This window comes from Mirounga angustirostris, unplaced genomic scaffold (genome assembly GCF_029215605.1).
Source record: "Mirounga angustirostris isolate CCGP_5_RB_7025 unplaced genomic scaffold, mMirAng1.0.hap1 SCAF_4, whole genome shotgun sequence".
NCBI lineage: Eukaryota > Metazoa > Chordata > Mammalia > Carnivora > Phocidae > Mirounga > Mirounga angustirostris.
In genome coordinates, this window is record NW_026991712.1 from 62,257,516 (window position 1) to 62,283,513 (window position 25,998).

Consider the following 25,998-nt stretch of genomic DNA (forward strand, 5'->3'; position numbering starts at 1 on the left):
CGCACACGGGCTCTCGCCGGCCCCCTTGGCCAGCGAGCGACAGCCAGGGAGGCCTGGACAACGAAGATGCAGACAACTCAGGCCTTCTGAGGCCCGCGGGAGACACAGCGGCTCTCTCCATGCTGCGGGCACCAAAGCCCAAGGCTTAGCAGCCAATAGAAGCTGAAGCGCCGGACCAACCGCATGGATTTTCATTTTCTAGAGCTGAGGGTGTTCTCCTCACTGGCACTTGCTCACAGCACACATTTTGCACCTAGAAAAGATACCACAGCCCAGATTGGTGCTTATCCTGTCTGGGTTTTTAGAATGGCCAGGTGCGAGAGGCTCTTCCCAATGTGAGTCTTAGCTCGTTGAGAGCTTCGTCACATCACAATGGACACGTATCGATCTGTCATTTCTTCAGCTGCTTCCCCTCAACATGAAGTTGAGCCAAATGAAACTGCACTTTTTGTGGGTCAAGAAAGATGGAATCAAGAAAGAGCAGCTTTATATTGTTCATCTCAATAGAAAGGATCACTAGGAATCAGCATCTATGAAGTGGCTTTTATGTCCCAGGCCCTATGTGGGGACTTGAACGATGCTTTCTCTCTTAATTTTTGTTCACGACACCATGTCAAGGTGCTAGCATTATCCCCATTTAGCAGATGAGACAATGGAGGCTCCTAGAGGTTAAAAAAAATTGCCCAGGGGGCGCCTGGGTGGCTCAGTTGGTTAAGCAACTGCCTTCGGCTCAGGTCATGATCCTGGAGTCCCGGGATCGAGTCCCGCATCGGGCTCCCTTCTCAGCAGGGAGTCTGCTTCTCCCTCTGACCCTCCCCCCTCTCATGTGCTCTCTCTCTCAAATAAATAAATGAAATCTTTAAAAAAAAAAAAATTGCCCAGGGGCTTAGTAGAAAAGATGAAAAAGGAACCCTTGCTTGTTTGTCTCAAAGGCCTAAATACTTTTCACTCTGCCATGGGTAGATTTTGTTTTACAGAGTCAGCAGTAAGGCACACAGGTGGTTCACGTGAACTCAAAAGGAATAACCGAAACAATGACCGAGTTATATATTATGTTCCTACCCCACCAGATGACCTCTGGTGACTCTCTGCTTACAGTGACGTACAAATTCATTCAAGTCCTCAAAATTCTGCTAGCTTCCCTTTCTAACGTTATCCCTTATTGCCTTCCTTGCGCTCCATTCTCCTAGGTCACATCTCAGATGGCCTCACTTAACGTGGCGGCCACTTGTCCATGCTGCATTTTCTTCCTGAAACCATCCACCCGGTCTGTAGAATCAGCTTCAGAAATGGTACCCATTCTTTGAGGCCCACTCTGAATGTCTGCTGGTCCGTGACTTTTCCGTGTTCCCCTAAAAGATGTGAATGCCTCTTTCTCCAAACTTCCATAGCCCCTTGAAGGCCTGCCCTAGTACTTACGCCTTCTGCTCCCATTGGTGCTATGGCTATTTGGACACTTGCCCATCCTCTCCCTAGAGTAGGGGTTGGGGGCAAACTCATCCTGTAAAGGATCAGAGAGCAAATATTTGGGGCGTTGCAGGCCCTACTGTATCCGCCACAACTACTCTGCGGTTGAATTGTGAAAGCAGCCGCAGATAACACACAAAGAAATGAATATGGCTGTATTTCAATAAAATTTTATTAACAAAAGCTGGCGGCAAGCTGAGTTTGGCCCCAGCATGCCAATCTGTCTTTGCTCACTGGGTCCCGATTGGGAGCAATTGTGTCTTCCTCATGCCTTTCGTCCCAGCTGTACTGTTTAGCGCCACTCATAAATGTTTGTGGAATCAAAGAGAATTTTTAATTGCTGGGCTCAGAGATACTGTTGTTTAGTTATCACGAAGGCCCTGAGAAGTCTGCAGGTTCCTCTCCTCCTACAGTTGTCTGTGCATGCCACTGAGCTGCCAGAACCTCTTGACCTGCGGCTGATTTTTCTGCCGGCTCAGGACCTTGCCCAGAAGCTTCAAAGGCAGGCTGACTTCTAAGGAGCCATAAAACACCCCATTTTGTCAGCCCCTTCTCCTGAACCTCGGGAAAACACCAGCAAGGTTTACAGTTATAGCAAGCCACCTTAGGCTGAGCATCTGCCAATGCGACAAGAGAACTGACACAGAGTGATTTTTCTGATTCAAAAGGAAAGAGAAAGGTGGGTCCCAGGGCAGGGAAGAAGACTGCAAAGACCTTTCTCTTTCACTGAGCCAGCGGGTTACTAAGTCTGTAAGTGATCTCTCATGGAGAGCCCCTCGCCACTCGTGGGCTTCGCTCATGAATGTAGTTGCATGGTTATATGAAGGTAGACCTTCAGAGGCCTGTATATCCATCCACAGCGTTCTTTCCAAAACACAGCGGCTCACCCAGACCATATTCCCCAGGCGCTGGGGCAACCTGCTTTCTTTGCTGACAATAGTTTATGTATTGAGACGCTTCCATCCTTCCATCCTATTGGGCGTGTTCAGCAGGGTATCTGTCCTGGTTTTATAGTTACTGTTAGTTCCTGTCCTCAGTCAGCTCTGACCTCCTTCCTTCTGTCTAAATCTCTTGATACGATAGAGATGACCTGAATACCACTGGCCAAAAACCAGCAGCTTGTTAGTTATAAGATTAAAAAGTAAGAATATAAGGAAAGGTTCTTTCCTTATAAGATATGTAATGACCAGCAACTACAGCGTCTTTGGTATGTCTCTCTTCTCATAAATACATTTACTCTATTTTCTTTCTGTCTGGGATTGTGGCTGGGAAATCAGTGTGGGTGAGAAGAGATGATACTTAAGCATAAACAGATTAAGAACTAATTTTGGAGGTTTAGTGATGAAGGAAACATACCAATTCCCTGGTCCCTACCTGTCTGATGGCCGATCCTTCCGCAGACACAGAGCCAACTGCTCTGTAGGGAAGGCTGCGTGTTATTGCAAAGGATGGGAAGGAAGCGAGTCAATAGAGTAAAAAATAAAATCATGTTCTTTGCTGCCAAGGCATCCGGACATTTCTACTCTTAGCTAGTGAGAGTTATCGGTGTAACAGGGCTCTCTGCTCTCTGCCTCGGTACCCCCACACCATCGGCCCCCTCCCCTGGGCCTCCCTTCCCCTCCTTACCAAGGCTCCTCCCTCTCAAAAAGAAACATCAGGTTATTTTAAAACCGTGACCTGAGAAGGCCTCTAGGGCAAGCCCATGCAAGCTGCTTTCTGCAGCAATCCTAATTGCACATCTGCAGCAAAGCTGCCCCCAGTATCCGCCTAGAAGACAGAGTCATGTTTCTACAACCATACCAGGGGGCACCACTCTGCTGCTATGAGGAGTATACCATTTGATCGTTATGTTTATGAGATCATGCTCAGGAATATCATGTAAGACAACTGAAGGGAACGCCTGATACAAATTTCCCCCATTCACCCTACGTGCTTCTCTTCCTTTCCATTTAGCTACTTAAAAAGGTTGGAAATGTGATTCCTAATCACACCACTAGACCAGGTCCTTTATGCCAGGCCCCGTGGCCAGCCTGCCCCGTGGGCTCATGGCAGGAGCTGGTTGGTTTACCTGCCTCTGGAGACATGGCGTGGAAGGAAATGGGGTGAGGGAGAGGACGGAGGTGGGGAGCAAAGGAAAGGCCCGTGTTCAGCAGGTCCCAGAACTGACGTTATTACTCACATGTGTTGGGAAGCATTGGGGTACAGTTTTGAAAACTGTGGGGCCGAGTCCTCGGGGCCGTGGGGCGCAGCGTGGCTGATCACCATCATAATGGGCCTATGGGGATACATTCTCTTAGACATTTTGAAGTAATTAATGCTCTCGTTAGTGATTAAGTCTGTGAAGTAGTCCTGAAACATACATTTGACACAAAACAAAAATTACAAAAGGTGACATTCATCAGATCACATTTGAATACTTCTTTCTTCAGAAGCATCTCACTGAGTGAAGGGATAAGGTCTAAAGCAGGAAGGAAGATGATACTTCCCAAAGCAGCAAAACATCTTCTGTAACAGACAAAATCAGTTGCCAGTTACTTTCTAGGGTGGCTAGCTTGGTAACATTCAAAAATTGTATTTTGAGTAAGGTACAACTTAGCAATTAGGAAAGAAAAAAAGTCCAGTCCTGTTTGCCCAAGATAATGATCAGATCTGGCAATCCAGATGCTAGAACCCATGAAACACCGGATACATATTTCATTCTTAGGTTTCATTGATGTAATTCGTTGACAAAAAATTTAATTACTTCAAGGGCAGGAAACACCCACGCCCACTACAAATTCACAGTTGCAGAACACATACACACACACACGCGCGCACACATGCACATGCACAAACAAAAGAAAAGGTCTTTTCTTTAAATTCAAAATTCACCTGTGGGAATTATACATTAATTGCTAATGAAAGCCATAGCCAAAATCTGGGTGCACACGGAAAAGCTGCAATATTTTATCAATTAATTCACTTGAAACACTAAATATGGGGAGCATTTGATTTCCTGCAGATTATACTGTTAATTGCACAACTAAAATGATACAGCTGCTGGGATTTGAGCCTGACTTGTTAATAAAATGACCCAAGCTGCAGTCTGAGGGACTGATGCAACTCTGTAAGGGGGAAGGAAGAAATGGAATGAAAAGGAACGATGAAAACTTAAATTAAACCACCTGCTTCCTCTAAGTGGGTATCGTTGGCCTGGAGCTTCAGTACAAAGTTTATTCAGAAAGTGCCCAGACAGCATTCACAGTGTCAGAGGCTCCCAGGCATGACTAATCACATGTAGATTCAGGGACCAACACAGCTGCAAAAGCAGTGCCCAAGGGAGGAAATCTGTGTCACATGTCATTGTGAGGACAACTCCACAGGCCATCACCTTCTTCCATGGGAGTGTCTGTTTCATTCCTTTTCTCACCAAAAAAAAAAGCCATATATTCTTTCCGGACACAGTTGTCTTTGACACTTAATCAGCTGTGATAATGGGCAAGTTACGCTAATTTTAGTCTTTGGAGGGATTCTTGATTACTTTGCTCTCCTTAGGACAACAGGGAAAGAAAGGTTAATAGCTTGAACAAGGAGCATGAAAGCATCCCCACAGATAAAAAATGATAGCGGTGACAATTAGCGCACTTTGTAGGACATTGCTCAAATCTGCCTCCAAGGTCCCCGCCAGCTCTCAACTTTGTTGAGTCTGGAATCCTATTAGCAATGTTTGTGAATTCATTTGCATTCATTGTTTTCTGAAGGCGACGAAAGAGCGAGACTACAACACCTTATCTCCCACCAAGCTCCTCGAGCTCAAATCGGGCCAAGCGTAAAGGCAGCACTGTGCCAAAATTAAATCAAGTTCCCTCTCTCTGATTTCTACCAATGGCTCTTTCGTAGTGATCTACGCTAGATAGAGCAGATTGTCGGCTTCTTTTAGATAAGTGAGGAAGAGCTGGGCATGGCTAGAAGGGAAGAGGTATTTTAGGCTAATTAGCAGGCTAAATTCGAAGGTATTTTCCCCTTCACTCTTGTCGTCTGAAACTTGTTTTATTTTTGGTTGGCAATCACAAAACCTTTGTGAATTTTAGAAAGTCTAATCTGGGATGGATTTGTTAGAGACACGGAGGGACGTGTCGATTTCAGTTTCTATGAACTGATTTGGAAATCCGGGGATTGACGGCCCCAGGGACTTTTGTGGACTCTCGCTCCTGTGGGGCCGATGTCCTTGTCACATATCAATGCTTGGTCAGACAGGAGGAAAAGCGAAGAATGTGGTTTCCCCGACCTTCGATTATTGCGCTTGTCTGCTCTAAACCTGAAGCCACAGACAAAATGCACTTTTACGCCAGTGAAAAGCGAAATGGTACAAGATGAACATTTGATTATGTGGACAAATCCTCTAGGGAGTAGGAAAAAAAAAAAAAATCACAAGTCCGAGTGGAGGCATCTATGATTTTCTTGATGATACTTCATCAAAGGCTGATTGCCTTTCATCCTAATGAGGGAAAAAAGAATCACTATTCAAAGTCAGTGTTCCTTGAAAATCTTTTTCTTGCCTGGAGTTTAAAATTACCTTAAAATTTCTCATTCTAACATTGTGAGAACATAGAAAGCCAATCTCGTGGATAAGTTAACTCACTGAAAATGGCTTTTCCCCATTATGCACAAAGTAAATTGATGCAGCGTAAAAGTGGCTGAAAATTACCTTTGCATAATCAAATCCATGCTTTTCTTTGATGCCATTACGACAAACAGTGTAATTATAGAAACGAGAATTCTTGATTAATCCAAGCCATTCTCGCCATCCAGGAGGGATGTAGCTGCCATTATATTCATTGAGGTATTTTCCAAAAAAGGCTGCAAAGGGAAAAAAAGGGATTACTTTCTCATATGAAATGATTAATCACAAATAAATGCATAAATGCATAAGTATGAAATTAGGATTTGAAAAAGGGGCAGTAAAACAAAAGTAAACGTTGGTAACGCCAAAATAATAGTGTAATACCCTGATCCTTTGGCAAAGTGACACACGGACATTTTCCTTTTGAATAAATAAACGTAGTACCCATGTACATGGATTATAGCGCAATAAAATCACCATAGTGATCATGGTACTCGGGGTGCATCTGTTTCTTGTGGTTCTGCTAGAATAAAAGCAGAATGCACCCTTTTGTTAAGTTGATGTAACAGTCAGAGAAGTAGCCAGTGGAAATGTGGAATGCTGTCTCTGGGCACATAGTTGGGGGGGTGGTGCTGAAAGTTCAGTCTTGGTGAGAAAGTAAGTTTTCCAACTGACTATTTGAGAGTTATAAATTATAAAAACCCTATAGAAAAGTTTGTCTTTGTGTTTGCATATCCAGAATACAAATTTTCCAAGTCAAGGAACCATGGTAAACTCCCGTGTCTTCAGCACATGGTAAGGGTTTTTATGTCACACATATTTTATGGCATTGGTGTTCACATTATGTATATTTTAGGAATGTGTCTATTAGTGATAATAAAAAATTCTGGTGACACAGAATTACTATGCAGATGACTAACTTTCATAGACTCATAGTCTAAGAGAAGTACATGGGACACAGACACTCTACTGCTCATCGACGAGGCCCCTGGAGGGACTTCACATTTGTAACTTTGGCATGTCCCACCTAAGGAAGGCCACTGGGCAACAGAGCTTACTGATCCTTTCAGAGGGAAACTTTGGATTTGGATTTGGTCCTCTGCCAAAGAGGACGAGAAGAGATGGGCAAAGAGGAGAGAGTAGGGCAGGTTGGGGTTTCGGGAACAAAATGGGTTAGATCTTGAAGTCAAATAACTTGTAACTATCAGAAGGGTAGCCAAAAATGTATTGTCGGCACACTTTTGAGAAAGAGGGTACTATTACTTTTCTTTCTTTTTTTTTTTTGATATGTTCACTTACTTTATTTTATTTTATTTTATTTTATTTTATTTTTTTAAAGATTTTATTTATTTATTCATGAGAGACAGAGAGAGAGAGGCAGAGGGAGAAGCAGGCTCCCAAGGAGCAGAGAGCCCGATATGGGACTCGATCCCAGGACCCTGGGATCATGACCTGAGCCGAAGGCAGACGCTTAACCATCTGAGCCACCCAGGCGCCCTGTTCACTTACTTTAATCACACTGCATATACCATGTTATCGCCGCAGAATGTAAATTCAGGTTAGACAAGAGAGCTTCACAAGTGCAATAGAGCATTCTGGAGTATACCAAAGTTTGTGTGTCATGGCTGACCAAATCACCTTGCTGATAAATCATTAACCACTTCAATTACAGGTAATGTGTCAACATTTATGATTCTTACAGAGAAAATAAACAAACTGCATACATTTAAGAAGTGTTTCTCCTTTACCTTTGCATTAGCACTTAAAATCCACGCCTCTATTTCAAGATGACATTCAAAAGTTATTCTGATACCACAGCGGTGTAACTCTAACTCTGCAATTACAGAAAAGCCAAACTGGGATCCAGAGGTGAAGGTATTCTCATGTTTACATGCATGATTCTGAGACATATCCTACTTCTAAGAAGCTGTTACCAGATTTTTAGGTTTGGTTTAAACACACACACATTTTCATTTGTGGGGAAAGTGGAGAATGTTGTATTCCATGCACTGTTCGAATGGGTTCTTTAAGAGCCAACCAGCCCTCAAAACTGCAGGATTCGGGCACCTGGGTGGGTCAGTGGGTTAAGCGTCTGCCTTCGGCTCCGGTCATGATCCCAGGGTCCTGGGATCTAGTCCCACATTGGGCTCCTGCCTCAGCGGGGAGTCTGCTTCTCCCTCTCCCTCTGCCTGCCGCTCTGCCTACTTGTGCTCTCTCTATCTCTCTGTCAAATAAATAAATAAAATATTAAAAAAACCCCAAAACTGCAGGATTCAATCAGTCTGCAAGACAAGGAAGGTACTGTTTCTAATAGTTGTAATCTCACCAGGAAGGCAGGCATAAACAAGCACTATTCTGGGTAACCTAGATGGTTGGTCACCCTAGTAGCCATATACGTAGCCTTCCCCTTAAGTAGAAAGGAGCAAAGAAATTTTTATATGTGTATATGTAGGTGTGTGTGTATACGTGTGTGTTGCACGCACACACACTTATACCTACACATCCATGCATATGTAGTACACACATGCGTGCAAGCTTTAATTTTCCTGATTTTTAAAGGGCTGCCATCTTTTGTTTTAGGGAGAAACTATGGCTAATCAGAGGCCTTCCATGTCAAAGCCACTGTGTATCTTCACTAAGCTGGCTTCACAAGTGTCTCCACTTATACACACAAAGAAAGATGGTTCCTGGACTACAGGCCTGGTAAGATGAAAACAGATCCCAGAATCAGGCACTTCATTGGTATCGCCCTTAAAGCACACATTTCTGAATCTCAGCATTGTCCATGGTACATCATTTCTGTGTCTTGACGGGCTAGCTAGCTCGCTTTCATCCTGATACACAGCTACACGCAGGATACCTCCAGAGGAACGTTCTCCTCACTCTTAATAGGCTTGTCTGGAACAGAATGTATCCTTTGCCCTTCCGAGGGCACATCTCTCCTCAGATACCCTTTTCTTCTCTGAGTGTCATAGTCATCTTCCTGGTTGACCAGGCTCAGCACCCCAGAGCCTTCCCCGGTTCACCTGCTCCTTTGGTCCCCTTGCTGAGCAAGCGCCACCACCTGAAGATTCTACGTGGATCATAGCTCTCGAACCTGCCCCTCTTTCTCTGATTACTCGATGCCCCTCATGAATGCTCACAGTCTCCTGCCAGAGCCCCTAACCAGCCTCCCGGGTCTTTCCACTCTTAGTGCCACCTTCCTGAAGACCGGCTCTGGTGACATGACCCCATTGTCACAATCGTGGATGGACCCCCCCTCAAGTTTCATTTGATAGAATCAAGTTTCATTTGATAGCATGTCATGCAAGGCCACCTTTGGATCTGGACAAAATCCCTCTATTTCCAATCCCAGCCTGCATTTCTGTTATTTGTCCCTCTCTCCGGAGAGTGTGTTTTCTCCATTTGCTCTGGTTTTCACCTCTTACAGCCTTTGCCTGTGCTAGCTCCCTCATCCCCCCGATGTGTATCAAGGCTAGACCAGGTGCCCTTCCGATCCCAGTCTTTACCCAGTCCCACAGCAATTTGTCTCTGTGGCTTGAATGCCATCTTCCCTTCCTTCCTTGTGCTATAGTCCTGCTCGTATGTAAGGTAATCCCCCTTAGCCTGCAAGGCTTTGAGGGTGAACTCCGCCTTTGCCTCATCTCTATACTCCCCCTGCTCCCCATCCTTGCACATAGCCGAGGGGCTTCATAGTTTTTGTTTCCTGCACTGGGGTTCATGGGCCTCCACGTATTCTGGGGATTCTACAAGTTCTAGACTGATGTTTTCACTGGAATTATTAGTGGCTGAAGTTGCTATTTCTGATGAGATTTATTTTCTTTGAAGAGTTAACTCAAGCCCGAGAAACACAGCGATGTTTATTTGTTGAATGAGTGTTTATATGTTGAGTCTGCAAATGAGTAAATCCATCAAGTGGTCAGTTGGCCAAACGCCCACTGCTTGATTACTCTGCCAGGCCCCAGAGCAGACTGATGTGCGTGGGACTAAGTGTTAGAGGATCTCAGGTCGGCTAGGACTCAGGCTTTCCCTCTGAGCTGACTATGTGCAGTAGGAATTCTAATGAGGGGTTCTCGTCCTCAGAGACCAACGCTCTTTAGAATCACAGAGAACCACAAGATGATTTTCCTTTCTGACAAAAGGTGATAATGACTTTGAGTCAGAGGCAGCAGACCAGGGTCACACCCCGCCAACATGACTTCAGAAGGGGACTATTTCCAGGAACTTTGCACTTAATAACCTCAGGCCCTGCTCTTTCTTTTGGCCTGCTCCTCATCCCCAGGGCTCCCCCGACCCCACTTTTCTCTCCTTTCGTCTTAAAAGCAGCAGAAGAGTACAGTGGTTTGGAATATAGACCCGGAAGCCGGCCTGCCTGGGTTTAAAACCTGGCCGTGCTATTTGCTAGCTATACGCCCACAGGCAAGTCACTTGGCCTCTCTTCACCTCCAGTTCTCCCATCTGTAAAACCCTGAGGATGATAATAAGAACAGTGGTAGGGTTGTTGTGAGAATCCAGTGAATTGAAACATATGTAAAGCGCTTCAAACAGTGCCTGGCACCTAACAAGGGCTTATTAAATACCGCTGCTGCCTGTATTATTATTAGCCGCACCATTACCATCATCCTCCCAACGCTGTGTCCTGATCTGAAGTGCTTTACCATTCTGCAGTAGGACGTCTTGTCTGAGTTCTGTACTTGGGCGTCTGAAAACATTTTTCGAGAGGTTACATCTTTTTCTCCCCAGTCAGACTTATTTTGTGGCAACCAATTCCCATTTGGCTTACATGTCCCTGCTTCATTAGTTTTTAGATTTTTTCTTTTTCTGCCACATTCAGTTTTGTTCTCCGTTTTTCCCTCTGGGGGCAGCCATGACAGGTCTTTCCTGCCTCATTGTTGTCCTTGTTTGGTTTTTTAGCGCTGCTTTCCACCCACTGCCATGGCTATCGCCCCTCCCTTAATCCTCCCCTTACAAACTCTTCCTTCGAGTCTCTTAACAGTCCTTGTTACTGGCTTCAGAACTCCCTCCAGGTTTTCAGTGTCTTTGTGCTCATGGAGTGTAAACTATGTACTCAGGATTCCAGATGTGCCCTCACCCATCACACTCGTTCCAAGAGAGACCAGGACCTCATGCGTCACCACGCGGCACCCCTGGTGCTGTTGGCTTCAAGTTCCTCTGGCCTTTCTTGTTGCCTCGTAACACTGAGACTCATTTGTAATCACCCCTGGCCTCTTTCAACATTGTGCTTCCTGGCAGCGCTCTGCAATTGATTATCTGGGCTTCTAATTATTTTCCTCCAGATGTATTAAATCTCTTTCTCCCTCCCTAAGGTGAATTTCGTTTTCTTGCCCATAATGCCATTCTATTAGGTGTAGTATGAAGTTTTTCTTATCCTTTGGCATTGGCAATTCAGTCGATTTACTACTATGGGAATATATCTCGAACACACCATCTACCTGTCCTTCTGTATCATTCTCTTCTCTGAGACACCATTAAACACTTCCCTTTATGGCTACTTAAGAAGGTGGTAGGGGGGTCAGGTGACAGGGAGAAAGAACAGAAAGACCTGATTATAATTACTGTTGACTTTAGGCCATGCTACTTCTGTCCAGGACTATCTGTTACATACTACTTTAAAAAATTTCCCTTCAAATCTTTTGAAGCAAAGGCCTTTCAGTCAGCAATAGGAACTATCCAAAGATTTCTGATGCTGTGGAGAAGTTAAATCTTATTTAATGTAACAAATGATACACTAATTGAGCTCTTAATCAATTGTCATTGATAGGCTTGGGGTCACAGGGTTTTACTGGTAGTAACTGACAAACTAACAATATACATAATTTTGAACCAAGTTAAAACTATAATTCCCCAACTAGACTGTAAGTCTAATGAAGACAGGGATCTTTCTTTATATCTCTTCATATCCCAGCATTTTGTGAAATTCCAGGTATATGTAGTTCAACAAATGTATGGTAACATAAATAAATTTTGTAAAATAAAAAGACATGAAAGCAGAAAATTGATTCCTTTGTCCAAATTATTTTGTTACAAAAGAATTTTTTACAAAAGAATTTATTGCAGCTCTCCTTTAAATATTGCCCCTTCTACTCAAATGATATGAAGTAAAATGAGTATGACTAAAATTCAATTCACATGTGATTTTATGTATCATGTGTTCTGATTGTAACTTGAACACTACAATCTTTAAATGAATCAATATAAAGATTATAGGAAGAGATTGTTACTTTTACCTTAAAACTTAATGCCAGGTTTTACATTCAAGTCTATACTCTCACAAGAAATTCACACTAAATTTTTTTTTTTTTTAGCGGATAGTCAGGCAGGATATTCATTTTTATGATAGATAATCCAATATCCTTCCCACTTCACTTGTCAGAACATAAAATGCAATAGACATGTTGCTGTATTTTCCCCTTTTGAACATTTAAGCTGTTGGAGAGTCATATTTTCCATGAGTAAAGTTAGAAAAAATTCCGGCTATAGCCAGTCCAAAAATATGCCTCAGTTCTGAGAAAGAAAAATCATGTCATACGATGGTAAATATAATATTGGATCAATTCAATCCATTGAAATCCACGTATCCTGGATGCCTCCCAAAATCAGTCTCTTAGTAATTTGTCTTCTCGGAGTTATTCTTCATAAAACTGATTACTGCGTTGTGCTTTTCTCTCGATGAATATTTTATGTATGATACATATTTTAGTCTCTTGCATTATTTTTCTTAGGTTCTCAGCTAAACGTTCCAAATAATGTATTCATTATTAGAAAAATGATAAAATCTTTATATATCGGCTTTTCCCCCTCTAGTTTAGCAGCTTATAAATAACTATGTTGGTTTAATACCTCTTCACTGATTCTCTTAACTTCCTAAAATGCCTATCATCCTGATGTGCTTGTGTATTTTCAAATGGGTCTCTGTCCCTGGTTAGATCAATAAACTATTGTCACAAAGGCATCTTTGCTTCCTAATCGCCTGGCACACTTCAGTATTTTCCCATCAAAGATAAATTTAAATTGTATAGATCTCTATCACTGCCATTTTCGTCTTCCAATTTGTACTTTTGTCTGGTTCACTAAGAGGCATATCAACATTTATTTTCTTCTGTGCAGATCATCCTTCTTCTATTTCTAACTATTCTGAAAAGTCCTTGTTCCCTTTAAAGAACTCCTTTTCCTCTGTACAATGACTCACTATAAATTCAATTATTACCTAAGTGTCCAGACCCCCGAGCAGAAAGAAGGTTGGCCTCGGAATCAGACTTTGCTTCCAGGAGCAAGTCTTCCATCCCCGGAAAAGAAAACTGGGCTACACAAAGAGCGTGACCGTTGTCATCGGGACAGCCCCCCCCCTTTTTTTTTTAAGATTTTATTTATTTATTTGACAGAGAGACAGCGAGAGAGGGAACACAAGCAGGGGGAGTGGGAGAGGAGAAGCAGGCTTCCCGCTGAGCAGGGAGCCCGATGCGGGGCTTGATCCCAGAACCCTGGGATCATGACCTGAGCCGAAGGCAGACGCTTAATGACTGAGCCAGCCAGGCGCCCCGTGTCATCGGGACAGCCTTATGGTGCACAGTGTCATTCAAGACCCAACCCGCACAGGTAGGGTAGCACACTGGCAAGAACCCTGAAGACCAAGGTCCTGACACCTGCTCTCCCCATTAGAACATCAGATGTGTCACTTTTGATCTTGTTGGCAGAAATTTGCTCACCTGAAAATAAGGGACTTGAACTAAATTCTCTCTGTTTTATCCAAGCTCTTATGATCTATTGTAGGGTAGATACAGCATAGTCTAATTGAAACAAGTACCAGAATACGCTACACTTCTTAGAAGCAACCGATTTATTTCTATCTTGGTGACCCGGTAAACTTCGCAATGGATGGCATTTCAATTTTTGCTTTTGCCATCTGGAAACTTAGTTCCCCACATAGGCACCCTTTCTCCACAGCTCCACGGTGCGCACTTTGTATACCAAGCTTTGCCTTGACTTTTACTGGTATGACTCTTCATTTCCATTTGCCAGGGTCCTTACTGTTCTGTATCCTGCTATGTTTTATGTGTCTCTGAGGGCACTTTGGAATGAGGCATGACAGAAACGTACATAAAGAAATAAGATGATGGAAAAAGGAAAGACTCTGGAGTCAGATGTGATGGACCCATCCTATCACTGATTAGCCTGTGACAACTCTCCTTAGTCTCTGTTTTGTCTTTGGTAACACAGGCAAATCCTGTCTTCCAAAGTTGCCCAAAGAATTAAGTGAGACAATTTAGCTAAAGTGCATGCTGCATGGTAGGTAAGCAAAAAATAATAATTTCCTTCTTTTCCCTCTTTCTTTTTTCTCCCTAGTTTTATTGAGGTATTATTGACAATCAAAAATTGTAATATACTTGGGGCACCTGGGTGGCTCAGTCTGTTAAGCGACCAACTCTTGGTTTCAGCTCAGGTAATGATTTGGGGTCATAGGGTTGGGCTCCATGCTCAGTGCGGAGTCTACTTGTCCCTCTCTCTCTCCCTGCATTTGTGCATGCTCTCTGTCTCTCTCTCAAATAAATAAAATCTTTAAAAAATTGTGATATATTTAAGGTGTACAATCTGATGGCCCAAAATACATAAACATTGTGAAATATTCACCACCTCCAAGCCAACCAATACATCCATCACCTCATTCCTGTACTATGTTCCTTTTTTTTCTTTTATGGTGACAACACCAACCCTCTTAGCAAATTTCAAGTGTACCATACAATACTGTCACCTAGGGTCCCATCGCTGCACACAATCTCTTCAGAACTCATTCATCTTCTTGCTTTTTCTTGATCTGCCCTGAAACAAATTAGCAAAACCTAGTGGACCACTCTAAGTCCTGGCAGGGTTCTCTGTGTCATCCTGAATCTCTATTTCTTATGACAGACATCATCCATATCACTCTGGATATGGGGAGAGTCCCGACCCTTCAAGCTCTCTATCCGCTACTAGGTTTTAAATCAGAGAGAGCCTGGAAGTTGAAAGGCATCGATGTCACATGATGCTTCTCAGGAACAAAACATAATCTGGTGGTTAAAATCAGGAACCAAGGGGTGCCTGGGTGGCTCAGTTTGTTAAGCGACTGCTTTCGGCTCAGGTCGTGATCCTGGAGTCCCGGGGTCGAGTCCCGCATCGGGCTCCCTGCTCGGCAGGGAGTCTGCTTCTCCCTCTGACCCTCCCCCCTCTCATGCTCTCTCTCTCATTCTCTCTCTCTCTCTCTCTCTCAAATAAATAAATAAAATCTTTAAAAAAAAAAAATCAGGAACCAGGCATTAAGGGAACATTTCTCTGAGTTGGTCACACAATATTTGAAATCCCCACCTCAGTTATAAAACAGAGCCAAGTACATTTGCTGTCTCTAAACCCTACAGGGATGTTTGATGGATTCGCAAAGTGCCTTTGAGCTCTCAGATGAAAGGTGCCATAAATTTAAATCACTTACGTGAGAAAACACACTTAGGATAAGGCACTCTGAGTAACCTAGTTTCTTTCCAAAGCATAAGCAAACACCCTTGAGAGTCACGGGAAGAGCTTCCTCTCTGAATGGAGATCTTGAGATGCTTGTGAATGACAGACAATGCTATCATAGTCAAAATCAATATTTTTATCCATAACCAACAAGTATTAAGTGCCCACAGAATGTTCTGCAAAGAAACAAATGGCCTCATATTTTTCAAGTGCAGTGGGAAAGATTCATTTCATTTTTTAAAGGTACTTAAGAGAATATATTTTTCTGAAATCTTTTACTTTTAAATCTTCAGAATAGAGAACCTGTAGACCTAAAAATCATTTCCAGTGAGCTTTAGTGATGATATCCTTAAATCTTATAAGTCTAGGTGGCTCTGAAAAAAAACATTTTTGCTCTACAGTTCTTCTATAAACATCCTTGTTGCCTTTCATGAAGAAGCATTCAGAAAACCCAAGGAGAGCATCGACATGCTGAGAATTCTCTTAGCCTTTATTCAAAGGCTTTGGGGGCTAACCTTACCAGAAGGAGCCTTGCTTCTTTCTTAGAAAGATTGGCATGACGTTTATGACTTCTCTTGAAAGAGATCCCTAATTTTCAAAAGACCAACTAACCAGAAACCTTTTCTTGCCTACTTAAGATTGGGGATGCCTTCCCTTCTCGGAAGATGGGCGTGAACATCTGGGACCTAAAAATAACCACAACCTGAGCTAAAGAAACTCCAAATTCTATCAATTAGGAATGAATGAATAAATGAATCAAAAAGGTACACCCCATTGGTTTCTTCATTCAGTTATTTATTAATTCAAAAAATCATTTTGATCACCTATTGTGTCCCAGATCTTGGAGTAGATGCTAAGCAGTTTCAAAATATTTGATGATTTCTCATTGAAAAAATCAGCAGAAATGTACTGACACCTTAAGACAAGCCTCAAGCTGTACCATGATCCCTTGAGATCTGGGAGGTTGAGGTAAGCAGGTAAATGGGGGTGAAAGCTCTTCTGTTGTGGATCCTCTTACAAAATTCCAACCATTGGGTGCTCTGATGAATATAACATTTTCATAATGTGCCCACTGAGAATCACTTTTTTCTAAGGGATCTTGCATTGGTACATTCTTCAGAGTGAAAAAGGATGGGATGGGGAGGATCCTGATAGCGAAGAGAAAAGCCTACACTACTTCCAATTATTGTAACTTTATATATTTCATTACACGAGGCATTTCCCTGTATCTAAGAAGTACCATCAGAGGTTCATTGGCTAGCAAGTCCACCTTTACCTGTTCTGTAGCCAGTGTTGTTAAGATATACAGCAAAAGTCCGAGGTTCGTGCATCGCCTGCCATGAAGGTGAGGAGCAGTTCTCATTGTTGGTGTAGACGTTGTGGTTGTGCACATACTTTCCGGTGAGCATGGAGGACCGGGAGGGGCAGCACATAGGGGTGGTCACAAAAGCGTTGGTGAAGGTGGCCCCCCCGTGCTCCATAATCTTTCTTGTTTTGTTCATGACTTGCAGGGACCCTGGAAGGCACAATTCCAGCATTGTTTAGCAGAGCGCACCACACCACGAATGCCCATTGATGTCATGTCACTCAGTGACTCTGTGCCCCTGATTTATTAATTTCCCTCCATTGGCTTGAAGGAGTTGATAATTTGACAGCTCTCATTTCCAGAACAAAGTTAAACATTTGGGATCCTACCATCTCAAGCATTTTGCAGAATAATAAAACTCATTTCAGCTTCTCCTCTCCTTACTCACAAAGAAAAAAAAAAAAGCAGGCTAATCTGATCATTAAAGCTAGAATTTTAGATATGGAGAAAATTCAAAGGCCAGCAGCCTTTTGAAGATTACAAGAGAACAAGAGCCTGTGACACAGGGCATCAAACCCCCAACCCACCACATATGCGCAACGCTTGTGACATTGTTGAGGTTACTACTTACAGTGTTTTAATCATAGGAAACTAAAGAGGAAAACCATTTTTTTTCCTGTTAAGTAAAAGTCCCTCCAAAATGCCTGTCTTTAATTAAAAAAAAATCTTTACTGTAACTTGGTATCCTCCAGCAAAGTCACCAAATACCCTCCAGTTTTTCCATCAGGATAGCACTGCCAGTTTATACTTTCACCTGTTTACGTGTAATATTAAAAGATAGATTGTTTGCTTATGAAAGAGCAATGATTCTATTGCACTCAAAAGTATTTGCATAGAGTAAAGTATTCCATTTTGACTGCGAAGGATGAAATTGTAACATAAGATTGCCGAGGAAGAAAAAAACGACTTCGATTACTCTATCCAGCCAAATACTGTCGCTGAAACACATCCAAATACTGCAGAAAAAAAGCACAGGCTAGAATTCAATAGTCTTTTCAGGACTTGTCAAGAAATGCACTACAGAGCACCACAGCCAAGTCCATTGCATTTGAATCCTGGAGCCTCACATTTCCAACAGGTCCCACTTCTTCCAAAGAAAGGGAGAAAGTCTATGTAGTTTTCCAGCAAGGAAGGAAATCGTAATGCAAACCAGGCAAGCATTCAGAGCAGAAGAGAAGTGTGCAATGGTCCAAAAAGCCACAGTTAGCCTGATTTTTTCACGTATTAGTTCTTACTGTTCACATGAAACATATGAAAACAGGAGGAAGGTTTCTAATTGGGTCTCATTAGAGCTCCCTAAAACAGGCTTCAGTTAGGAGGATTCCTAACTGCTTTTTCTCCTCTGGTTGTCTTCGGCGGATCAAGCAACCTTTTTGTAATTGGTGAATAACGTGGAGTGAGTGCCCACTTCATGCTGAACATTCTATCAACCTCAGCACTCTGGGTTGCTCCCCCAAGTGTAGCATTGACAAAAGAAATGGAAAATTCTCTGCTGCCTCAGTCTTTAGCGGTAAACTATCTAGATGAGAACCGACATATAGAAACCACTTGGGGCTGTTTGCAAAGCCACGTAAGAGTGTGGAGACAGCAGTAGCAGTACAAATAAGGTTAGGGAGGACCGAAGGGGATGTTTGATGAGAGTTCTGAAACAAGAGACGAGGACGAATGGAAGGAGAGCAGGAAGAAAAACACAAGACGGGTGAAGTGTGTTCGTGGCAGCATGGGGAGGATGGTGTGTGTGCTCTGGAGGTGGGAGGAAGTCGAGGGTTGCGTACAGCACACTGATTTCCTAGGATGAAAAAGAATATGGGGAATTCTCTTGATGAAACATAGAAGGTAGAGTTAGTGAATGGCTTCAAGGCTGGGCACAGATATTTGGATTTGATAGAATAGCCAAAATGAAGGCAGAATGGTTTCTCTGTCAAAGGAATGAACGACATGATATGGAAAACGTCTTTGAGGGGTGTTGTTGTGGCAACGGGGGATGGAGGTATGTGCATGGAGGAGGAAATAGGCTGGTCCACCAAGGTTATAGCCGAGAGGTCGCTAAAGCCATTAGGCCATGAGGTGATACAGACTTGAACTGGACTGTGCCTCTAAAATGGAGGGAGGCTCGAAGAAACAGATCCAAGATGGAAAACTGTATGGAGGTTCCTCAAAAAGTTGAAAATAGAGCTACCATATGATCCAGCAATTGCACTACTGGGTATTTACCCCAAAGATACAAAAGTAGGGATCCGAAGGGGTACGTGCACCCCGATGTTTATAGAAGCAATGTCCACAATAGCCAAACTGTGGAAAGAGCCAAGATGTCCATCGACAGATGAATGGATAAAGAAGATGTGGTATATATATACAATGGAATATTATGCAGCCATCAAAAGGAATGAGATCTTGCCATTTGCAACGACGTGGATGGAACTGGAGGGTATTATGTTGAGTGAAATAAGTCAAAAAGAGAAAGACATGTATCATATGATCTCACTGATATGAGGAATTCTTAATCACAGGAATCAAACTGAGTGTTGTTGGAGTGGGGGGTGGGGTGGGAGGGATGGGGTGACTGGGTGATAGACACTGGGGAGGGTATGTGCTCTGGTAAGCGCTGTGAATTGTGCAAGACTGTTGAATCTCAGATCTGTACCTCTGAAACAAATAATGCAATATATGTTAAGAAAAAAAAAAAGAAGAAGAAGAAGAAGAGGGTAGCGGGAGGGGAAGAGTGAAGCGGGGGAAATCAGAGGGGTAGACGAACCATGAGAGACGGTGGACTCTGAAAAACAAACGGGGTTCTAGAGGGGAGGGGGGTGGGAGGATGGGTTAGCCTGGTGGTGGGTATTGAGGAGGGCACATTCTGCATGGAGCACTGGGTGTTGTGCACAAACAACGAATCATGGAACACTTCATCTAAAACTAATGATGTAATGTATGGGGATTAACATAAGAATAAAAAAAAAAAGAAACAGATCCAAGAGATGTTGTCATGCATCAGAAGATAATGAGTTGACTAATAATACCTCAACGTTTTCAGCACAGGAAGAAAACTGGAAAAGTAATGGTTTCACTGTCACTCAAGGAGTAACTAAAAAGACAGATGCCCTGTAGAAGATTAAGGAAGTCCATTTCAGAAATATGTTTTATATTTATTGATCAGATGGGGGAAACATCCTGGAGATGGAGATAAATAGATGGATACATGGGAGTGGGGAGAAAGTGAAAGGTAGATGGTTGCGTCTATTCACTTACTCCTCTCTCCTCTTTACACCTCTGCAGTGCTTACTTAGTGTAGTATCTTGAATTTTGGGAAAACTCAGCAAACACTACTGATGGATTTTCATTGCCTACTACGCTCTTTATTACAAAGAATGGGCTATCAATTTCCTTTATGAGCCTTAGCTGAACTCATATTAAAAAAAGCACTGGACGAACCATGAGAGACTATGGACTCTGAGAAACAAACTGAGGGTTTTAGAGGGGAGGGGTAGGGGGATGGGTTAGCCTGGTGATGGGTATTAAAGAGGGCACGTACTGCATGGAGCACTGGGTGTTATACACTCAAACGATGAATCATGGAACACTACATCAAAAGCTAATGATGTAATGTATGGTGATTAACATAACATAATAAAAAATTAAAAAAAAAAAGGCACTGGAAACCATCCTCCAAGGTCCTGAATCACCTGCAATCTCCTGTTTACAGACTCATTCAGATTGCAAATATAGGATGGTAGGTAGAAATCGGATCTAAGGTCAAATAATATACAAAGTGGTACCAAAACTTAGCCCAATTCATAATCTGGACTTGCCCCAGCAAGGGCTCCCCTCCCATTCTAAATGTCACTCTTTTAATGAACTAGGCAGATTATGTTGAGGTCCTAAACAATCTGTCCAAATTCCAACCAGTCCCCAAATCAAAGGGATTGATGAGGACATTTGGTCCCCGGAGTCACCGTGACCACTGCAGCCCCAACATTAGGATTCGTAAAAGTGGGTATCTGGCCTGAAGTTTCTCAGTAAAGAATAGATTCTGAGACAATGTTCCTTCAACTTTAAACATCACTTGGAGAGCATGTTACATCAGAATTCTGGGCCCGCCCTGTGATGCTGATTTCAGAAGACTTGGGGAGGCACCAGAGAATTTGCACTTCCAACAAGCTCCCTGGTGAGGCCGCTTCTCCCTGTCCATGGACCACACTCGCGCTCAGAGAAGTAGTCCAGGTTGGACACAGAAGCAGGGAAGCCGAGAGCTGGACGAGACTTTAGCAGGTGCCTCTAGGCGGCTCAGCCCACTCCCGAGGCTGTAAGATATGGCAGACCGGAATCGGAAACATCCATGTCATGCTTACTGTCAGCCAGGTTCTCTTCTGAGCCCTTCACACTCATCAACTCATTTAATCCTGACGATAAGCCTTCATAGCAGGTGCTCTTATCTATTATTCCCATATAAGTATCACAGATGATAAAACTGAGGGGCAGAAGGGCTAAATAACATTCCGAGGGCCACACATGGCCTAGGTCGCCAAGCCCAGAAGCAAATGCAGGCAATCTGCTCCACAGACCGTGTTCTTAAGCTCCATCTAGGCTGAGTACCAGCTGTAACACTGACGTTTTCAAGACCGAGAAACAGAAAAGGTGTCTGCTCATAGTCAAGATATGTCTCACTTTCCGCAGACTGATATTTCACCCAGCCTCTTAAAGGAGACACTGACACACACGAATGCCGGCCTCCCACGCACCTTCCCCCCAAGGGCTGAAGGATCCCAGGAGCTCAGGCCCAGTGAGGGCTGAGATGTGTCTGACTTCATCGCTGGCGTGAAATGCCGCCTCTGGTCTTGGTGGGTTCTCTGCAGGTGATGGAGTGCAGGAACCCTCCCTCTTCCCTCTGAGTTAGTATGCAATGGAAGGAAAGCACGAAGCACCTTCTTTTTCATGGCAGTGCGATGATTAATGTCGGGCAGCAACACTACCTCGCACCGCCTCCCTCACTGAGGGAGACTGCACCACTGACTTTTCCTTGGGAAACTCTCCCAAAAGCTGGTCTGTAATGAAACTCATCATTCCGCACTTAAAGCTGTTGAGATGAATGAATGGGACGATGTCCTGCCTCGCTGTTGGAAGAGCTCAGTTTTGTCTTAAGCTGCAACTGCTCACCTCTCTGAGGTTCAGGCCTTCGGTGCCTAAAACTCCAATCGTGCTGATTCTCAGTTATTAGAACAATTATTTCATAGGAATGAGAAGGAGCTTAAGGCCAAAGACTCGTAACAAGATTCACAAGGCAGGGCTTAGGAGGGTAAGAAGGAGAAGAGAGAGCCCTGAACTTGAACTGGAGGGAAAACATCTGGATTTGGTCACAGATCAGCTCGAGCAAGTCACCTACTCTTTTTTGGTCTGAATGTCTCATCTGTAAAGTGGAGCTAAGAATCATTCCCCAACTAGATCACAGGGTTGTTGAGGAGCAAATGGCCCGACACTCGCTGTTAGAGCACTTCACACAAGGAGTGTTGTCAGGGGCACTGGAGTTTCACTGTGCGCTCACCTCAACCCACCGTGTTAATTTTCTCCTGTCTTTTTCATCCCCATGTCCATAAGCTACATCTGAATTCCAAAAGCAGGGGTAAGAGTAAACAGGTTGCCATAGACTGAATACTAGTGTCCCCCGCCCCTTGCCCCCCCGCCCCCGCAAATACATATGTTGAAACCTAACCACCAGGACGATGGTATTAGGAGGTGGGGCCTCTGGGAGGCGATTAGCTCATGAAGGTGGAGCCCTCATGAATGGGATTAATGCCCTTATATGAGAGACCCCACTAGGCTTCCTTGCCCCTTCTGCCATGTGAGGATACATAATAAGACAGCCATCTGTAAGCTAGAAAGTGGGCTCGCACCAGACACTGAATCTGCTGGCTCCTTGATAGTGGACTTCCCAGCCAACAGAACTGTGGGAAATAAATGGCTGGTGTTTATAAGCCACTAAACCATCCATTTTGTGATAGTCTGTTCACAACTAAGACAGAGGTCAGCGATCATTTCTATGTTTTGAGACTTAAAATGTTAATGCTGGCTTATAGTTAAAAATATCAATTCTCTTCCACCCCACATACACTGTCCCCCTACCTCCCCTTGCGCAAGAAGCCTGACTTCGTTATCACTTAAAATTGTCCTTGGAGGTGGAAGCCTGACGAGGTTGCTATGAAGTGAATGTCACTGGGTCCAGGAGCTGGTGTGGGGGCACTGCTGACTGGCCTGGCTTGAGGACAGAGAAGGTCCAGGCCACAGCTGAGTCCCAGGTCTGCCAAGAAAAGCTGTCCCAGCGCCAGAGCTCCAGGTGGGGACTAGGGATGTCTGCATTCTTCCTGCAGGGGTGGGGATGCTTTAACAGCAATCAGCTACAGACGAGGCTACTGCTGGGTCAGCAGCGACTGGGAGGGGAGAAATGGCACTCTTCAGGAGTCCTGCAAGATCCACCACGTTTGCACTTTCAGTGGAATTAAAAAAAAAAAAAAATCCAGGCTCCAGGAACAGTACTTTGGATGGAGTATGGGATAGGTTACTGGGACCGGATGGGACCATGGCCAGGAATTTAAATCATTCTACACACTCCAACTCATTTATTCTCACATCATCTGTGTGAAAAAGGTCAGCAGAGAGAAAATGTCCAACTTCTCTGAATGACTTTTCCAAAATTACACAGAGAGCTTGAATTACTTCATTTACATGTCAAACTTTACAACAAAACTTTATCTTTCTTGATTCAAGTGTCTTAGTGTTTGATTTATTCAATGTTTTGTACTATGAAACATTAAAGTTTTCATCAAGCCTGCTTATCACGGTCTGGAAAACTCACAAACCCAGAAATTCAATAATAAATATTGCCATCGTCATCCCTTAAGGAAACTCCAGGCATGTGGGGCTCAAATACACCTAGCTTCCTAGAGAGACACACCTCCTTGCGGACTGCAATGGTTCATGCTTTGATGAACAATAATGACAAGCAAGCACAACTCTTAATTAATTGTGCAGTGTTGTTTCTAGATGTCATCATTTTATGATGAGCTATGGTTAACGCTTTAAATATATAAATGGTCTGTACTAAATACCTCCAGATTCCATTGCTATTTTCTCACACCAACAGTTATTTTTATAGTAAAGTATGAAACCTTAAACAGTGATAATTCCAATATTAAAAAAGGCTATATTGATCGGTTCAATATTTTAATTCTGAAAGCATAAGAAAAAAGTAACATGAAAAGAGTACACCTTTTTCTACCAAAACCATGGGATGGGTGGAAAAAACCCCAGATATTTCAGTGAAAACCAAAGGGAAGAAACAAGATTGGGTAAGAAAGGACTAAGAAGCAGAAAATAAATCTGTCTGGAGTGTCTCCAGGTCACTAACACTCATTACTCCCCCCCCCACCCCACTACCCCGCCAAAGAGCAAAAGGCCATTAAAAGAGGAGACTAATTTCTTAGGGAAATGGACTGAAAATGTCTACAGGGTAGGATAGAGAGGTAGGCAAGTGAAGGTAGCCAGGTATAAGAAAAATCAGGGAGCTTTCATCTTTTCTGCTTTTCACATTTGGTAGAGATGTGGGTGTAGAGAGCTTTCTCTGACCATAAGAAAAACTGCAGTATGGACATGATGGTAAATGGCTCCATGACCTAAATGTTGGGGAGCAATGGAGAGTGGTGGGGGCCATGATGACCTGAGGACATGCTCTACCTAGTGGGGCAACTCTGACTCCTCTTCAAACATCTGCCTGATTGCTGTCTCATGGGAATGCAAGCTCTCATGCTTCTGGATTTTCCAGAAAGGTCAGAATCTGGATTTTTTTTTTCTTTAACATGAAATCATCTGATTTTTAAAATGTTACCTTAATTAAAAAAAATACACTGGTCAAGCAAACCACATCTGTGGGCTAGCTCAGGACTATAGATCCCAATTGTGACCTCTGATTTAAAAAAACAAAATATTTCCATGTATTTATGGTTTCTTAATTCCATGTATGATCTGAAAGAAGCAATGGGCCAGTGTTACTGAGATGTTAGCATCAGCCCAGTTTCCTAAGAATTTAACAAATGCCACATTGAGTCAGATCAGCTCCACAGTTTGTTCCTCAGAGTGGCACCAGGGACCCTTTTGGAAAGATTTAGAGCTTAATTTCTTTGACTCTAGTCTCAGAAAGTTCATGGAGTTCCACAAGCATTTTTTATTTTGTTCTTTTTGATTTATTTTGTTCTTATTGATTTATAATGCCTCAAGTACAGGAAAATACTAGAATAATGTGTCTCTTAGCTTTAACATTTTTATTATATATATATATATTTTTTTCTTTAAAAAGGTTTTTTTACTGGATCTTTCTTTTTTTCTTTTTAAAAATTTATTTAAATTCAATTAATTAACATATAATGTATTATTAGTTTCAGAGGTAGAGGTCAGTGATTCATCAGTCTTATATAACACTCAGTGCTCATCACATCCCATGCCTTCCTTAATGTCCATCCCCCAGTTACTCCATTCCCCACCCCTCCAGCAGCCCTCAGTTTGTTTCCTATGATTAAGAGTCTCTTAATCCTATGAGAGTCCTATGGTTTGTCTCCCTCTCTGATTTCATTTTAATTTTTCCTCTCTTCCCCTATGATCCTCTGTTTTGTTTCTTAAATTCCACATATGAGTGAGATCATATGATAATTGTCTTTCTCAGATTGACTTATTTCTTTTAGCAAAATACCCTCTGGTTCCATCCACGTCATTGCAAATAGTAAGATTTCATTTTTTTGATGGCTGAGTAGTATTCTATTGTATATATATATATACCTATCACATACTAGGTCACAAATCAGGTCTCAACCGGTACCAAAAGATTGGGATCATTCCCTGCATATTTTCAGACCACAGTGCTTTGAAACTTGAACTGAATCACAAGAGGAAATTTGGACATAACTCAAATACATGGAGGCTAAAGAGCATCCTTCTAAAGAATGAATGGGTCAACCAGGAAACTAAAGAAGAATTTAAAAAATTCATGGAAACAAATGAAAATGAAAACACAAAT

At 42.9% G+C, this 25,998-nt stretch overlaps 1 protein-coding gene across 7 annotated transcripts in view; it reads right to left on the reverse strand.

Annotated features, from left to right (window-relative positions):
* Positions 1–25,998, reverse strand: part of SULF1 (sulfatase 1) — a 179,144-nt gene that overhangs the window by 52,622 nt on the left and 100,524 nt on the right. For all 7 annotated transcript variants that reach the window (XM_064588237.1, XM_064588235.1, XM_064588238.1 and 4 more), the window contains 3 exons: positions 16,854–17,093; positions 6,155–6,306; positions 3,647–3,816 (listed from right to left, as the gene is read on the reverse strand). In XM_064588237.1, coding sequence (XP_064444307.1) covers positions 3,647–3,816; positions 6,155–6,306; positions 16,854–17,093 — 562 coding nt within the window. The remainder of the gene's footprint in view (positions 1–3,646; positions 3,817–6,154; positions 6,307–16,853; positions 17,094–25,998) is intronic.